The 17,301-nt window shown below is 49.8% G+C and overlaps 2 protein-coding genes and 1 pseudogene across 6 annotated transcripts in view; 2 read left to right on the top strand and 1 right to left on the bottom strand.

Annotated features, from left to right (window-relative positions):
- Window positions 1–6,270, top strand: part of Mutyh (mutY DNA glycosylase) — a 13,750-nt gene extending 7,480 nt beyond the window's left edge. Inside the window, exons 2-15 of one of the 4 annotated variants that reach the window (XR_002822766.1) lie at window positions 1,097–1,229; window positions 2,065–2,213; window positions 2,303–2,342; window positions 2,454–2,527; window positions 2,663–2,704; window positions 2,787–2,858; window positions 2,935–3,048; window positions 3,131–3,228; window positions 3,320–3,464; window positions 3,541–3,604; window positions 3,780–3,971; window positions 4,075–4,211; window positions 4,294–4,592; window positions 6,230–6,270. Coding sequence is in view for 2 of the 4 variants with exons in the window: in XM_023724158.1 (XP_023579926.1) it covers window position 2,213; window positions 2,454–2,527; window positions 2,663–2,704; window positions 2,787–2,858; window positions 2,935–3,048; window positions 3,131–3,228; window positions 3,320–3,464; window positions 3,541–3,604; window positions 3,780–3,971; window positions 4,075–4,211; window positions 4,294–4,446; window positions 4,628–4,669; window positions 5,312–5,419 (1,242 nt within the window). In the remaining 2 variants the exon portion in view is untranslated. Of the gene's footprint in view, window positions 1–1,096; window positions 1,230–2,064; window positions 2,222–2,302; window positions 2,343–2,453; window positions 2,528–2,662; window positions 2,705–2,786; window positions 2,859–2,934; window positions 3,049–3,130; window positions 3,229–3,319; window positions 3,465–3,540; window positions 3,605–3,779; window positions 3,972–4,074; window positions 4,212–4,293; window positions 4,670–5,311; window positions 5,488–6,229 lie in introns of those variants that run through there. The other 3 variants (XR_002822765.1, XM_023724160.1, XM_023724158.1) reach the window with 3 other exon arrangements.
- The window catches only part of Hpdl (4-hydroxyphenylpyruvate dioxygenase like), a 15,910-nt gene extending 7,326 nt beyond the window's left edge, over window positions 1–8,584 (bottom strand). Inside the window, exons 1-2 of one of the 2 annotated variants that reach the window (XM_004639193.2) lie at window positions 7,077–8,584; window positions 4,692–4,873 (exon numbers count right to left, since the gene is read on the bottom strand). In XM_004639193.2, the coding sequence (XP_004639250.1) occupies window positions 7,251–8,366 (1,116 nt within the window). In that variant the 5' untranslated portion in view covers window positions 8,367–8,584 and the 3' untranslated portion in view covers window positions 4,692–4,873; window positions 7,077–7,250. Of the gene's footprint in view, window positions 1–4,691; window positions 4,874–7,076 lie in introns of those variants that run through there. The other variant, XM_023724161.1, reaches the window with a different exon arrangement.
- Window positions 6,461–7,085, top strand: LOC101566867 (annotated as a pseudogene).
- Window positions 8,585–17,301: the final 8,717 nt, after the last annotated feature.

Genomic DNA, 17,301 nt, shown 5'->3' on the forward strand with positions numbered 1-17,301 from the left:
ATAAATGTAATAAATAAAAATAAATAAATATAAAAAAAAGACCTTTAAAAAAAAAAAAGAAAAGAAAAAGAAAAGGTAAGGGGCCGGGGAGGTAGTTCAGTGAAATAAGCGCTTCCCTGGCAAGTGCAAGGGCCTGAGTTCAATCCCCAGTTCTGCAAAAAAAAAGAAAAAGAAAAGGTAAGCCCATCCTGGTGGCATACCACCTATAATCCTAGCACTTGGAAGACTAAGGCAGGAGGATTGCTCTAAATTGAGGCCAGCCTGAACTATAGTGATACTGTCTCAATAGCCCACCACCACCACCAAGAAAAAAAGCCTCAAGCTGGGTATGGTGGTACACATCTATAATCCCAGCACTCAGGAGGCTGAGGTAGGAGGATTACTGAGAGTTTAAGGCCAGCCTGGGCTACATAATGTGAGTTCAAGCCCAGTCTGAACTACACAGTGAGACCTTGTCTCAAAACAGAAAAGGCAGCCAAAGAACAGTCAGGGAGCAGTGAGGATCAGTCAGATACATTTTTTCATTGCTAATAGTCACCAGTTATGATTTACTAGGCTCAGAAAAGATTAAGAATAAAGCAGCTTACCTATATCCCCACTGAGTTGCCATATCTTCCCCAGGCAGGTCTTTCTGGGGAAGACTCTCTGATCTTTGGTTTCTCCTTTCTAGCAAATGAAGGTTTTGAACTAGTTGACTACTAAAGGCTCTTTTAGTGTAACCATGCTACATCTATAAGCAGGGAATCCTGTCCTTCATTCCCAGACACCCTGAAATAACCACTCTCCATTCATCATGAAAAGCATCAGGAATACACAAGTGCTCTCCCAACAGGAGGCCGGGCCCTGGCCCATCTGACCTGGCCTTCTTGTGTGTCTCCAGGGCTGTGTTCATGCTGGGCCTCTGAGTCCCCTTGCTCAGCTCTACTGAACCTGACTTGGTGCCACCAGAGCCAAGAGGAAAGTTGTGGGCATCTTGCACGGTGCGCAAGAAGAAAGTGGACACCACATAAGTGGTATAGGGAGAGAGGCACTCTAACTCCTGTAAGGACCCAAGACTGCCTCACTGCCACTACTTGGCGGCGTCTTTCTGTTTCAGGCCATCGTGAGGAAGCCACGAGCAGCTATGGCAAGTGGTCGCAGGAAGCGGACAGCCAGCCAGGAGGGAAGGGAGCAACGTCGCCGCAGTAGCAGGCAGGCCAAGCCGCCTGCCCCTGCCCCTGCCCCTGATGGTGAGAAGCTGGGCCTCGAAGCTGCTTTCACTAGCCATGAAATGGGACACGTCCCAGCTGGCAGGGGGCATGGTATGGAGAAAGACACAAAACACTAATTGAAGGTCTAATTCTGACTGTTGCTGTGTGACTTCAGGATTATGGCTCAGATTGGTGCTTTCTTACCAGGAAAGGAGAGTAGTAGTCTGGGCATTTCTTCCCTTGTGTGGCTTTCATGGTGTGAAATGCGCTTATGAACCTGTTTTATAAACAGGAAACCCTGCATGACTATGTTATGCCTGGCTAAAACTGTCGGCTTTTAGGGGCTGGTCAGATAGCTCAGCGGATTAAAGCACCTGCTTAGGCAGACGAGGGACCAGGGTTTGGTGCCCAATGTGCCTGCCCCAGGGGTACGCTGAGATGGCAACTGAGACTAGGCGTGGTGGCATGTGTCTGTAATCCCAGCACTTGGGATGCTGAAAACAGGAGGATCACTACGAGTCTGATCTGCATAGTGAGACCCTGTAGACTCTGTACTAAATACATAAAAATAAATATGGGCTGGGGAGATAGCTAGGGAGAATAAGCACTTGCCTGGCAAGCTCAAGGTCCTGAGTTCAATCCCCAGTACCACAAAATAAATAAATAATAAATAAGTAAAACTGTTGGGTTTTTCTTATGGCCCAGAAACAATGGAGCCAGCAGTATCATACTGAGAAAATTAAGGCCAGAAATGGGGCTAGAATCTGGTGTGACTCCAGCTGCAAAGCTTAAGCAGGGGCTGGGTTGGGGGAAGCTCTAAGTGGAAGCACATCTTGTGCAGGGCCGCTCTCTAAATATCCTGGGGCCCCTGCAGGCCTAGCTGGACAGCAGGAAGAGGAGGTATTACAGGCTCCCATATCCCCATACCATCTATTCAGAGATGCAGCAGAAGTCACAGCCTTCCGGGGGAACCTGCTGAGCTGGTATGATCGAGAGAAGCGGGACCTGCCTTGGAGAAGACGAGTAAGTAGGTGAGGGACAAAGGGGCTGGGGCAGGAGGTCAGCAGCCAACCTCTTTCACACTAACATCCCATGTGGGGCTGCATTGACAGGCAGAGGATGAGGTGGACCCAGACAAGCGGGCATATGCTGGTCAGTGCCTCTTCTGAGGTGGGGATGCTTTGCCTAGATGTCTTCAGGTTGGGGGCTGCAGACAAGGAGCAGGTAGGTGAGCGGTGTACTCATGCCAACCCTCTCCCCTAGTGTGGGTGTCAGAGGTTATGCTGCAGCAGACCCAGGTTGCCACAGTGATCAACTACTATACCCGATGGATGCAGGTGATGGATGCCAGGAGAGGGAGGGAAAGGTCGGGCCAGACTGCAGATGAAGCCTACACTTTGGGGTGGGTGAATAGCTGGCTTCCCTTGCCACCTGCAACCTTTACTCATTTTTTTCCTGCCTTGGGGCTGCAGAAGTGGCCAACACTACAGGACCTGGCCAGTGCTTCCCTGGAGGTGAGAGCCACTCTTGGGTAGGGGAATAAAGACACCTAAGGGACTGACTACTGATTTCTTTGCCCTGTGACCATATCCACAGGAGGTAAACCAGCTCTGGGCTGGCCTGGGCTACTATTCTCGTGGCCGTCGGCTGCAAGAAGGAGCTCAAAAGGTAGTGGGGTGGCAAGGGGCTGTGGGTCCCAAGGCCTGAGGTGTCTCATAACTTTGAGCTTTCTTCCCCTAACTAGGTGGTAGGAGAACTAGAGGGCCACATGCCACGTACAGCAGAGGCCTTGCAGAAGCTCCTGCCCGGTGTGGGCCGGTACACAGCCGGGGCCATTGCATCTATTGCATTTGACCAGGTGAACTGTAGGCCCCTGCCTCTTTGTGTCCTTATGCCCCTTTCTCCTTGCCTAGTCTAACTCTTGGGCTCCTCTGTACCAGGCAACAGCTGTGGTAGATGGGAATGTCATGCGAGTGCTGTGCCGTGTACGGGCCATTGGTGCCGATCCCAGTAGCAACTTTGTCTCTCAACAGCTCTGGTAGGGTAGTGGAAGATCCTGGGAAATGGAAGGAGTTGGCAGGGGTTCCTTCAAAGAATCTTTGGCTCATAGCAGTATTTCCTTCTTGTAGGAGCCTAGCCCAGCAGCTAGTGGACCCAGCCCGGCCAGGAGACTTCAATCAAGCAGCCATGGAACTGGGGGCCACAGTGTGTACTCCACAGCGCCCCCTCTGCAGCAGCTGCCCTGTGCATAGCCTGTGTCGGGCACACCAGAGGGTGAGCACAGTGGGGGAGGAGCAGCCAGAGTCCTAGGGAGGGACCCTTCCCATTATGCTTTGCCTGTGCTTCTCAGGTGACTCGAGAGCAGCCCTCTGCCTCACAGAGCCCACCAGGAGGTCCTGATGTGGAAGAGTGTGGTGAGAACAATCCCAACCATAACCCCAGCCCCTAGGCTGTCAGGAAACAGCCTATGGAAGCTTCATTCCAGTTCATCTAACTCCAGTAGGATTCTGTAGAGCTGGCCCAGCCTGGACTCTGGGCATGGCACCTATTCTCCTGGCCTGAGCATGGCTTGGGCATCTTTGTTCTCAGCTCCCAATACTGGACAGTGCCGGCTGTGCCTGCCCCACACAGAACCCTGGAATTGTACCCTTGGAGTGACCAACTTTCCCCGAAAGCCTAGCCGAAGGCCCCCCAGGGAAGAGCACTCTGCCACTTGTGTTCTCGAACAACCCAGAGCCCCTGGAGGTACTCGCCTTCTGCTGGTACAAAGGCCCCATTCAGGTACCAGGGAACTGGGCATGGGGGGCAGTGAGATGAGCAGTGGGGAGATATAGAGAAGTCAGCAGCCAAGACCCAACCCACACCAGGCTGCTCTGTCCCCCAGGCCTGCTGGCAGGACTATGGGAATTCCCATCGGTGACTGTGGCACCCTCAGGACAGCATCCCAGCAAGGCTTTGCTGCAGGAACTGCAGACCTGGGCCGGGCCCCTCCCAGCCACCCGCCTGCAGCACCTTGGGGAGGTAAGTGTGCCAGAGGGGCCAGCAGTGACAGCTGTTTCTGGCCACAGTCACAATCCTGTTTCAGCCCCTTCCCCTTCCTCAGGTGGTGCACACCTTTTCTCACATCAAGTTGACTTATCAAGTGTTCAGCCTCACCCTGGAGGAGCAGAACCCAGTGACCACCGCACCCCCCGGTGCCCGCTGGCTGACTCGTGAAGAATTTCAAAGTGCAGCTGTCTCTACTGCCATGAAAAAGGCACATTTGTTGTCTACTTTGTCATTTTTTGTGTTTCCTGCCTGCCACATATATGAACTTACTGTATAAACCGAGAAACTGTATCAACAAAAGTACTGGGGCATGAAGTTGAGGGCAGAGCATAGGGATTTGGCTGTTTGGAGAAGGTGCCAGTCCTGTCTTGTCTCCTCTTCTTGGCCAGGTGTTCCGAGTTTATGAGGCACATCAACCAGGGATCTTCAGGGTGAGTCTCTTGGCAACCATCTCTTCCTAGATCTGAATCCATGGTTTTCCAGGCATTTTGATGTGTGAGGTTGAACATTCTCCAGGTTTTACAGGGGACAGAGGAAATAGTTCTTGACCTGGGGATCAAGGCAATAGTCTTCTAGGTGTGTGAGATGTTCATGGTAGGTTTTCTGGGCTGCAGAGTGGGAGCTATCAGTTCTGTCTGGGACGAAACAATTGGGAAAGGTCACTTGGAGGAAGAGTTTGCTAATTGGGGTCCTAGAAATAAGTTATTTTCTTCAGGTTTGGAGGGGTACCAGCAAAATGTTCCTCCCAGGCCCAAGAGTAGAGGCACTAAAGTAGGGCACAGCACAGTCTGCAGTGCTCAGAGTTGCATGTGGTTTGGTCTGCTGCACCTGCTCGCTCAGTCAGGGCATGAGAACCAGGCTACTGATGTATCTTGGGTAAGGAGAGGAGAGTTGAATTTACACCTTAGGAAGATGTTCTTGGATTGCCTTTTGGAGTGCTGATTGAAGGGGCCGATAGTTGGAGCCAGGTAGAGGGATCTAGCATTCTAGGCTAGAACCTGATCTAGATTGGCAAAATGGAGAGGATCCGGATGCTCCCTCCTTAGTATCTCCCTCTTTTGGCTTCTGTACAGGGTTCCAGAAATTCCCAGGTGTCTGCTCCATCCAGTTGCAAAAAGCCCAGCCGGGGCCAGCAAGTCCTAGATAATTACTTCCAGCCTCTCAACAGTGCAGCCCAGTGATGCCTTTGGAATTCTATTGAACTCTACCTCCGAGAATCCTGTGGTTTAATAAAGTGCTTATGTTTTCAGTCTTCTGAAGAGCTTCCTACATTCTCCCTGCCTTCTTCATTTCTTACCTTTGAGGGACCCAGAAAGTCATGGGTCCTGACTCCCTGGTTGAGCTTCCAGACAGCTCTGGACAAATGAGGTTCCATCCAAAGCACCTGCTTTCCCCTTTCCCCTGCAGAAAGTGACAGCAGCTGCAGGGGACTCCTGCCAGGGGCTGACACCCAACACCTTCACTCTAGGTCTCAGGTCAACTCTGATTGGAGCAGTAGCATCACCTTAGGGCAGGTGATTGTGATAATCCCGACTTAGGTTGCTCCCACCTGCAGCGGTAGCTCCTCTAGAGAGAAGGAAAGCACTGGAGGACTTATTCTTAAATTCCTACCTCAAAAACCAAATCTTTATTAAGGATATATATCATATGTAGTGAAACAATATAGAAAAGCAAAGCGTTAGTAATTAAAATTGGTGAGGGGGGAGGGAAGAAATGTGATCAGAGGAATATAAAGGCTTCAAAGGGCTGGAGAAATAGCTCAGTAAAATAAGAGCTTGCCTGGCAAGTGCCCTGAGTTCAATACCCAGTTCCACCAAAAAAAAAAAAAAAAAGTCTTCAAAAATACTGGTTGTTGTCTACTTTGTCCCTTTTTGTGTTTCCTGCCTGCCACAATGTACATGAACTTATTGTATAAACAGAAAAAGACATCAACAAAAGTACTGGGGCATGAAGTTGAGGGCAGAGCATAGGGATTTGGCTGTTTGGAGAAGGTGCCAGGGGTGTAGCTCAGTGACAAAAGCCACCTGCCTGGTAAGGTCCTGAGTTTGATTCCTGATTTTTTAAAAAAGAAAAAAAATACTGGTTCTATTTGACCTAATTGTGTACTTCTTTGCTTGTTCTTTATCTTGAGTATGTATTAGATGTTAAACTGTAAGAAATTTAGTTTTTAAAAAACAGTACCCTTTCAATCCCCAGTTCCGCTAAAAAAAAAAAAAAAAAAAACAGTACCCTTTTTGTGGGTGGGGGCAAGCAAGAAGGGAGCACCATGAAGGCCTTGGGCACACTCCGGGAATACAAGGTGGTGGGGCGCTGTCTACCTACCCCAAAGTGCCACACACTGCCTCTCTACCACATGCAGATTTTCACACACAACCATGTCACCAAGTCCCATTTCTGGTACTTTGTGTCCTAGCTGAAGAAGATGAAATCTTCAGAGGAGATTGTCTACTGTGTGCAGGTGTTTGAGAAGTCTCCACTGCAGGTGAAGAACTTTGGCTTCTGGCTGCGCTATCACTCCCGCAGTGGCACCCACATGTACCGGGAGTACCAGGACCTGACCACAGCAGGCGCCGTCACAGCAGTGCTACCTGGACATGGGCTCCCGGCACCGAGCCGGCACCCACTCCATCCAAATCATGAAGGTGGAGGAGATCGCAGCCAGCAAGTGCCGGCGGCCCACTGTCAAGCAGTTCCACAACTCCAAGATCAAGTTCCTCACCGGGTCCTGCGTCGCCAGCAAAAGCCCCGCTTCACTACCAAGAGGCCCAACACCTAGAGGCCGTGCCAACAAACCTGGCGCAGCTCCACAAAAAAATAAAAATAAAAGAACAGTTCCACCTCTTTGGATCACAGTGAGACTCAACTGCTCACAGGTTCTGAGACAGAGGCCACACTGGGCCCCAGAGCAGAGCTTTTCTCCAGCTGGCCTCCTGGGTGTTGCTCAGCCCCAGACCTTGAGATGGGATTCCCCAAAGCTCCAGGATCAGTGAGTGCACCCAGCTCCGCGTCCCTTCAGGCTTCCTGGCTCCTGATAGCTTCCTCTTGTACTGACTGCCATAGTGCCCGGATGTTGTCCTGGCCGAAGCCGGTGGCCCCCTGTCTCTGAATCAGCTCTAGAAAGAAGGTGCCTTCAGCAAAGAGGGACTTTGTAAAGACTTGTAGCAGAAATTTGCCTTTCTCGCCATCTATCAGGATTCCCTGTTGGGCCAGAAGGCGCAGCTGGTGCCCTGCCTCTCGGATCTGTCTCTCTTTGCCAGGCTGCTGGTAGTATGCCTCGGGGGGCATGAGGAACTCGCCTCCTGCCACGACCATCCCCTTCGCGGCTTCCAAGATATTGGGAGTGTACAACCCTATGTGCTGCAGGCCTGGCCCCCTGTGCCGGGCCAAGAACTGCTCCACCTGATCCTGTGTGCTAGTGGCTCCCGATAGGGACTCGGCCAGCACGAGGGTGGGGACGGTGCTGCATGTTGGGGTCTGTAGGGCAGTGAGCCGCAGTCCCCCTCGCCCAGACCCTGCAGCCACCTCGAGGCCCAGCTCCGGATCCTCACCTGGGCTCAAAGGCAAGTGGTGAAAGCCCAGGCAGTCGTGAAACCATCGCTGAAGTGCAGGGGAGCTGCCGGCCGTGCAGGCCAAGGTCAAGTGGTCCACGTGGCTGACCCAGCCGGGGCCGGGCACGCATGGCACGGGTCGGAAGCCGGGCAGGAAGCACCCGCGGTAGCCTGCGCGTGCCAGCAGGGTCAGGCTGAGGTTTCCAGCTGGAGAGCTGAGCACCGCGTAGGTGGCCGCGCCCTGCGCGTCCCGCACGCTGGCTGGGGGCACTGACACGCGGCAGCCCTGCGCCGCCAGCGCCCGCACGGCTGCGTCCGGGTCCTCCACGTCAAAGCACAGGTTCGTCGCGCTGGGCACCGCGTGACGCGAGTCCACCCCGTACAGCGGCTCCCCGGGCCCTGCGCCCTCGTTCACCAAAAAGACGGCGTCTCCGCTGCGCAGAGCCAGCTGCCTCCAGCCGCCCGCCTCCCGCGCCGCCAGGGGCTGGAAGCCGAAGAGGCGCTGCAGGCGCCGGGCGAGGGGCTGCCCGGGGGGCACATGGAAGGCGATATGGCATAGCCCGCGGGCGCGCGCGGCCATGGTGGGCTCAACGCCCCAGCCCGGCCCAGGTCCCCACTCGCCTTCCGGAACTTGAGGACTGGCGGGCTCCCGGGGCGGCTGGCAGCCGGTGGAGTCCAGTTCTAACCCCGAGCGCGCTGCTCCCTCCTTCCGGGGCCAGAGGTCTCGGAGGCACCTTGCAGCGCGGTTCTCTCCGTAGCGCCCGCCAGTCGAGCTCCTCCGGACGACCGGCTCCGACCCGCGAGCTGGGAAAACCACGCGGAGCCGCTCCGCGCTGCAGGAGGACAATCGCGACTCCGCCCTCAAGCGCCCCCGTGAGCCGACTCCAGTCCCTGAAACTTTCTCAGAACAGAGGCAGGGTCACAACCTCGGGCGCCGACCCTCCCTGCGGGCTGGGATCACAGCAGCGCTTTCACTCGGTGCCAGGAGCTAGGTGGTCAGCTTTCTGAGACCTCACAACAAAGGTTTCAGCTCCAATTGGGGGAGGAACCCAAATTCTTCTTTCAGAGACACGGAATTTCTTGGCGCTTTAATGCTTTTCCTTTACAAATCAGGAGTTTGCCTTTAACTCCTAATATTCCATTAAATTGTTTAAAATGTTTCAGCAGGACCAATGTTGTGGTGAACGCAGGTAGTCCTAGCACTGAGGACCTGAGGCTGAGGCAAGAGAATGCAGTTCGAACCCAGCCTAGGCAATTTAGCGATGTAGCAAGACGAATTTAAAAACAACAGTAGCAACACTAAAAAAAAGGGCTAGAGGAGTAGCTCAGTGTAAAAGCCCAGGGTTCAATGCTACCTGCTTGCAGGCACTTTAATCTGCTAAACTATTTGGCCCGCCCGAGGTGTGATTTTTTTTTTTTTTAATGTATTTCATATAGGGTCTAAAGGGTTTCACTACACAGATTGGACTCTTAGTGATCTTTCTGTTTTCAGCCTCCCAAGCGCTGGGATTCCAGGCATGTGTCACCATACCCGGCCTCAGTTGCCCGTCTCAGTGTGCCCAGTGGGCGGGACCAGTGCCCTGGACCAGGGATCGAATCCCTGGCCCTGTGTCTGCCTAAGCAGGCACTTCAATGCGCTGAACTATCTGGCCGGCCCTGCGTTTCTTAAACATAGTCAACATTTAAATTTTTTAAAATGGGGGACTGGGGAGACAGCTCAGTAGAATAAGTGCTTGCCTGGCAAGCACAAGGTTCTGAGTTCAATCCCCAGTACCGCAAAAAAAAAAAAAAAAAAAGTGTTAGGGGCCAGTTGAGATACCTCAGTGGACTAAGCTCCTGCTTAAGCAAGCACAGGGACTGGGGCTCGATCCATTGACACCACATGCCTATTGGCCCTGCCCCTGGGGCCCGCTGAGCCAGCAGCCCATGGATCATGGTGACAAAGGTCTGTAATCCCAGTACTGGGGAGTCTGAAAACAGGAGGATCACTATATGAGTCGGAGCTATGTAGGAGACCCTGTACCAAACAGATTTTTTAAAAAATTTATTTAAATTTTAGGGGCTGGGGAGATGGCTCAGTAGAATAAGTGCTTGCCTGGCAAGCACACGGGTCTGAGTTCAATCCCTAATTCTGCCAACAAAACAAAACACACACACACACACACACACACACACACACACAAATAAATAAATTTTATAAAAATGGTTCAGTTGTGGCAGTGCACACCTGTGATGTTATAACTTGGGAGGCTGACGCAGGAGAAACTTCAAAAATTCAGAGCCAGCTTGGGTAATAGTGAGTTAAAAGAAACCTGAACTACATAGTGAAACTATCTCAAAAACCCCTAAGGAGAGCCAGGGAGATAGCTCAGTTGAATAAGCACTTGCCTGGCAAGTGCAAGGGCCTGAGTTTAATCCTGGTTCTGAAAAACAAAACAAAACAAAAAAAAAAAAAAACCAAGGTTTCCATGTTTAACAGTAAAAGAAACATTACCATTTATTCCCTTCAAAATGTTCCCCCTTGCTTGGGATGCATACCCATCATTCTTGCTGCTTTCTCAAGCAGTTCTGGAAAGTTCTCCATTGTGGTTGACTCTGGTGTGCACTTGTGTTTCAAAATGTTTACCTTTCATGGTCATTGTGACTTGGGGGGGAAGAGCTTAAAGTTTCAGAGAGCCAGGTCTGATGAATAAATGAATGAGAACACACTGCAATGTTTTTACCAGCCCTCTTTTTTCTGGATGGACTCAATAGCTGCATTCACTGTATTTTGTATCATATACCATAAAGACCCTCACAAAAGGACCTGGAACTACCTCTGAAAGTGGCAAGAACAATGGGGTAATTGTATTCCAAGCAAGGGAAGTACTTTAAGGGTCACTGTCTTTTTTTCTTTTCTTTTTTCTTTTTTTCTTTTTTTTTGCACTGGGGATCAAATTTGTGACCTTGCACTCATATTTATGCCCATGAACTGTATCTCCCATCCCAAACTTTGTGTCTTACTGTAATACATTTGAGTTTTTTTGTTTGTGTTTTTTTTTTTTTTTTTTTGCCATACCGTGGATTGAACTCAGGACCCTGCACTTGCCAGGAAGGCACTTATTCTGAGCTATCTCCTCAGCCCAATTTGAGAAAATTTAAACAGGTACCTTATATTTTATCACATCTCATACAATGCCAATAGCACCTCTTGAGGGTATTGTCTGACCTACAGGGACTGAGCAGGGACTGCACTAGCATGGGTCAAAGGTAAGGCAGCCTCCTCAGTGAGCAGCTTGTGAAGGCTCAGAAAAACCTTGGTTCACTCCAGGTCACCCAGGGTAGCATTAATGTCTATTCTTCCCACTTCATCCTCATCCCATTTCTCCCTTTGCCCCAGGCACCCTCAGTGGAGGCAGACTGCCCAGCCCCATTTTATTGCTTCCTTATTATGTGATCTTGAATAATGCTTAGCGTTCCCATCAGCCAAACCAGGAGTGTAGTCCTGATACAGGGAGAAAAACTGATCTCGGGTGGATGACCTCCAAATGACACAGGAAAAAAGTTTGTGTTCTCTAAAACCGAAGAATGAGTTTTAGGAACAAATCGAGGTTATGAGCAGAATATATTTATTGAGGGAAAGAAAGCTCCTGTCTGGGGGTGGGGGAGCGGGTTGTTCCTGGGGAAGTTGTCTTTTTTTAATTTTAATTAATTAGTGTGTGGCCAGCTCAGCCCACCATGGGGTGGGGCTAGCTGGCATGTGGTGCTGGGGGATTGAACCGCGGTCCCTGTGCTTTGCTAAGCTTGTTCTAAATAGGTGCTTTGGACCACTGGGCATCTCACCAACCCAAAAGTTACCTCTTGCAGGGACTTTTATAGAGGAAAACCATGTGGTGAGGCGGGTCTAAGGTGGTGGAGGAGACATGGGAACTCGCTTAGGTGGGCATAAGGTGGGACAAAACTATGGTCAACCAATGAGATTACAAGTACCATTGCTCAGGTAAAACTGATTAAATCCAGGACCAAATGAGGATGTGAATCACGTAGCAAGCGGGCGTGAATACGGGACAGGATCTCTTCCTGTTGGGGGTTGGGCTAGTGACTCATTTGGGCTCTTTCAAGGTGATTGATACCTATTTAGGATATCAGTCCCTAATGCCCATCCCTAGGGAAGTAGGTAGCTGTGCTTCCTCTTTTTGTCTTGGTCTTCAGGTGTGGCCCATATGGGAGTGTCTCTCTTCCAAGTTGCAAGGTCACCTTGTCTTCCATCTTGTCTCCTTGAGGGCCTGGCCCAGTCTGACTGCCTATAATATTTCTAATTTGGCTGCCTGCGACAGTCCCAGCTCGGCTTCCTTCTCAGGATACTTCATGGTAGACAAGACGCAAATGAATGACTGCAGGAACAGTGAAAGACTATAACTGGAGGCCCTCATGTCCCCTCTCTGCCAAAAGGGGAGTAAGTTTATGACTCATCATAGACTGCTGAATTCTCAGGTTAGAGTGTATGCACTCAGAGCTACAACCTAGCTAGAGGCCTAGGTTTTCATCTGCAAAACCCTAGCTGGAGGCCTAGGTTTTCATCTGCAAAACCCTAGCTGGAGGCCTAGGTTTTCACCTGCATAGGGCCTGGCCTGATGGTGGCTCTGAGCTGACCACTGGGGAGGAGCAGGGCAGACTAAGCAGCAGAGGCAAAAGAGTCACAAAAATGACTGCGTAGAATGTCAAAATAGGCTTAGTAGAACTATCCCATTATCCCTTTGTAGACCTGAGCACTGGGAAATTGATACAAGGTCCGAGATTTTGGGGAATTCTGAGAAAGGGCCCCTGAGCAGAGTTCTCAGTGAAGGATAGGATAGAATGGACCACCTTGAGCCTTCAGAGGAGCTCTAGAGCTGTGGACCAGGTCCAAAGAACAGAACAGACTTCTGGTTCTTCACTTCTCCCCTGCTGAGGGGGAAGGTAAGGTTTGTGGAGGCTTCTGAAAGGTGCGGGGGATCTGGCCGCGGCATGCCTTGCTAGGGCGCTACGTCTGACCTTGAGCCAGTGCAGATGCCAGACTCGCTCCCCACTCCTCGCAGCGTCCTTGCACCTCCGCGGGGCTTTCATAGGATGGGTCCTCGGAGGGCCACAGTCCTGATGGCCTTCTGCTGGGTTACTTGAGCAGGACTGGAGTGCAGGTGGCCACGGAGCGACCAAGGACGCGGAGGGAAGGCGTGCTGGGGCCAGGACGTGGCAGACGGAGCTCACCAGGTACCCGGGCACCTCCTTTCTGGGCCGGCAGGTCTGCAAAGAAACAGGCGGGCTATGCAGGGAGAGGAGCGAGGTGTTGGGAGCCTCCTCCCTCTTACAGCTCAGTGCGAAGCTCCGCCTCTCCCTTCTCAGCCCGCAAGCCCAAGCTCGCCTCTCCGGGTCGCCCCAGAAGCCCGCCCCACTTTGCTCCTGCAGCCCCCGGCTCGCCCCCTATTCGCCAAGGTTTCCCTTCCGCCGGAAGCTATCTGGGAAGATCCGTGATTCTGTGTTCGTCTGTACAGTCTACACTGTACGTGTCTTTGTAGATTTTCCCTTTTACAAGAGGTAGCCCAGGAAACCTTAGACAAGGCTTTTACTATTGATTATTTATTTATTTATTTATTTATTTATTTATTTATTTATTTTGAGTGTGTGTATAGTAAAGACGCATTTACTACTCCTTAAGCAGTGACTCCTGGGCCGGAGAGATGGCTCAGTGGAATAAGCGCTTCCCTAGCAAGCTCACGGGCCTGAGTTCAAGCCCCGGTTCTGCCAAAAAAAAAAAAAGCAATGACTCCTCGCTTTGATACAGAGGAATGAAACTCGCAACCTGAAAGGTACCTGAGACGAGTTTGTGTTCTCTAAAACCTAAGAATGAATTTTAGAAAGAAACAGGTTAAGAGAATATATTTACTTGGGGGGAAAGAAAGCACCTGTCCTATAGAGGGACAGAAGGGGAACCCCAATGGATTGCCTGGGGAAGCTGTCTCTTCCAGGCATTTTTATAGAGTAAAACCATGAGGTGAGGTGGGTCTAACGTTGGGAACCCGCTTCAGTGGGCATGAGGTGGGATGAAACTGGTCAACCAATGAGATTACAAGCACCATTGCTCAGGTAAAATGGATTAAATACAGGACCAAATGAGGAAGTGAATCTCTTCCTGGTCGGGGATGGGTTAGAGACTTTTTCTGGCTCTTTTTTTTTTTTTTTTTTTGCGGAACCAGGGATTGAACTCAGATCCTTGCGTTTGTTAATCAAACGCTTATCCTACTGAGCCATCTCCCTGGCCCCTTTCTGGCTCTTTTAAGGTGATTGATACCTGTTTAGAATATCCCTGATGCCCATCCCTAGGGAAATATGTGACTGTACTTGTTTACTCATTTGTCTTGATGTCTGGCCCAAAGCAGGAGTGTCTGTCTCTTCCAAAGTTGCAAAGTCATCTTGTTGTAGGCAGCTGAATTAGAAATATTGTAGGCAGTCAGACGGGGCCAGGCCCTTAAGGAGACAAGATGGAAAACAGTGACTTTGCAACTTGAAAGAGATAGACACTCCCATACGGGCCACACCTCAAGACCAAGACAAAAGAGGATACACAGCTACCTACTTCCCTATGGATGGCCATCAGGAATTGATATCCTAAATAGGTATCAATCACCTTGAAAGAGCCCCAAAGAGTCACTAGCCCAACCCCCAACAGGAAGAGACCCTGTCTCAGATTCATGCCTGCTTGCCACGTGACTCACTTCCTCATTTGGTCCTGGATTTAATCAGTTTTACCTGAGCAATGGTGCTTGTAATCTCATTGGTTGGCCACAGTTTTCTTCCACCTCATGCCCACCTAAGCGAGTTCCCATGTTTTCCACCACCTTAGACCCACCACACCGCATGGTTTTCCTCTATAAAAGTCTCTGGAAGAGACAGCTTCCTCAGGACAACCCACTTGGGCCCCCCATTCTGTCCATCTTTTGGACAGTAGCTTTCTTTCCTCCAATAAATATATTCTGCTCATAACTTCTCTTCCTAAAATTCATTTTGGTTTTAGAGAACACGAACTTATCCCAGGTACCTTTCAAGTTGGGAGTTTCATATTTTCCCTTGTATCATTTGGAGGTCATCCACCGCTATCATTTTCCCCTATATCAATAGGAGTGAGCCAAATAGTTTAATAAGAAAGACTTCTTGGGGCTGAGGAGATGGCTCAGTAGAATAAGCGCTTGCCTGGCAAGTGTAACAGGTCTTTCTTGGGGCTTGGGATATAGCTCAGTGACACAGTCCCTACCAGGCAAGTCAAGCTCTTTGAGGTTTTTTTTTTTTTTTTTTCCCCCCTTTGGTGGTACCAGGGATTGAACTCAGAAACTTGCACTTGCCAGGCAAACACTTATTCCACTGAGTTATCTCCCCGGCCATGCTCTTTGAGTTTGATTGCTGGTATCAAAAACAAAAAAGTCTCAAGAAAGAGTTCTTACCCAGGAGAACAGGCTAGATCAAAGTCCAGTGTGGCTAGAGGGAAATACTGAGTAGGGAAAGTGGTACCCCTGAGGTCAAATCTTGCAACACTTGAGGTCTTAACTTTTATCCTCATGAATTAGGATGCTGTTGGAACCCCACCTGATATCTGGGATGAGTTCTGTACTGGGTTAACTCACATTTTAGACTATAAATGTAAATCTTGTGCTTTCTGTTGTGTGAGAAATGTATACTCACCCACTGTTCTAGGTTGTTTAGTAACTAGTGGATGTTTCTTGGTGTTTGCTAAGATAAAATTTCTTCCTCACTAATTCCTGTAAACAAAGTTTGCTTACAGAGATGACTTCAAAAGGGAACTAAATGGGCTTAACTCCTTGTAACCTCAGTCTATGCAAGGCAGTGTGTACTCAGGTGCAAGATAACCAGAAACTAAACAATGCCCCCAAAAAATTTTGGTTGAGTAATGGTCACACTGACCCTGAAAGCATTAGTTTGTGGCAGATGATGAATTTGTTTACCGAATTGGATGTGGTTCCATGTTTGAAAAGCCCCCTGCTTCCTGGGCTAGCCATTGTTTGGTCTTCTCCTGGATGAAAACTGATTGGTGGCCATGAACTCAGTAATAAAACAGCTCTTTCTAAAAATTCCAATACAGGGGGCCGGGGAGATAGCTCAGTAGAATAAGTCCTTGCCTGGCAAGCATAAGGTCCTGAGTTCAATCCCCGGTTCCGCAAAGAAAAAAAAAAATTCCAATACAGCTTCTGATCTGGTTTCTACACTGAGTGACCCATAACAAGTTCATGTTCTCTTTTATTTATTTTTTATTTTAGGGAAGGGTCTACAGGGTGTTCAGTGTCTCACTGCTAGATCGGACTCATAGTGATCCGCCTGTTTACAGGCTCCCAAGAACTAGGATTACAGGTGCATACCACCATGCCCAGTCTCAATTGCAGTCTCAGTGTTCTCTGGGGGCAGGGCTGGCACGGCATGCCGGGGGATGGAACCCTGACCCCCCGGCCCCTGTGTCTGCTTAAGCAGGCACTTTAATCCGCTGAGCTGTTTGACTGGCCCTCAAGTTCGTGTTCTTTAAAATCTAAGAATGAATTTTAGGAACAAACAGAAGTTAAGAGCAGAACATATTTATTGAGGAAAAGAAAATTTTCTCTCTGAGAGGGACAGAAGGCTCCTCTCCCAGTGGGTTGGTGGAGAATGTGGGAAGTGGTTTAGGTGGGCATGAGGCGGGACAAAACTATGGTCAACCAGTGAGATTACAAGCACCATTGCTCAGGTAAAATTGATAAAAACTGGAATCAAATGTTAAAGTGAGTCATATAGCAAGGAGGCATGACTACGGAACTGTGTCTCTTCCTGTTGGGGGCTGGGTGACTCTTTCTGGCTCTTTTAAGGTGATTGATGCCTGTTTAGAATATCCCTAATGCCCATCCCTAGGGAAATATGTGACTGCATTTGTTTACTCTTTTGTCTTGATGTCTGGCCCATATGGGAGTGTCTATCTCTTCCAAAGTTACAAAGTCACCATGTCCTCCATATTGTTTCCTTGAGGGCCTGGTCTGGTCTGACTGCCTATAATATTTCTATTTAATTTAGCTGTCTCCAACACCTCTTAATCTTGCTTTCCCCTTCTTTTTCTTTTGGTCTGGTGCTGGGATGGAATCTAGGACCTTCCACATGCTAACAAGCACCCTACCCTTGCACTATCCCCCAGGGGCAGGCCATATTTCTCCTGAACATCCTTGACAATGTTGAAAATAAACCAGAGGGAAGCAGATACTGTTGTATGTTATGAGTCGGTGCTGAAGGAATGAAGAGAAGACCTGATGAATATAGCGTCAGAGGTCTCACTGAGATTGTTGCAGGCAGCTAAGTTAGATAGAAATACTATAGGCAGTTAAACAGGGTCAGGCCCTCAAGGAGACAAAATGGAAGACAAGGTGACTTTACAACTGGGAAGAGACAGACACTCCATATGGGCCACACCTGAAAACCAAGACAAAAAGAGGAACACAGCTACATACTTCCCTAGGGATGGATATTAGGGA

The sequence above is a fragment of the Octodon degus genome, unplaced genomic scaffold, assembly GCF_000260255.1.
Source record: "Octodon degus isolate 3935 unplaced genomic scaffold, OctDeg1.0 scaffold00107, whole genome shotgun sequence".
Lineage (NCBI taxonomy): Eukaryota > Metazoa > Chordata > Mammalia > Rodentia > Octodontidae > Octodon > Octodon degus.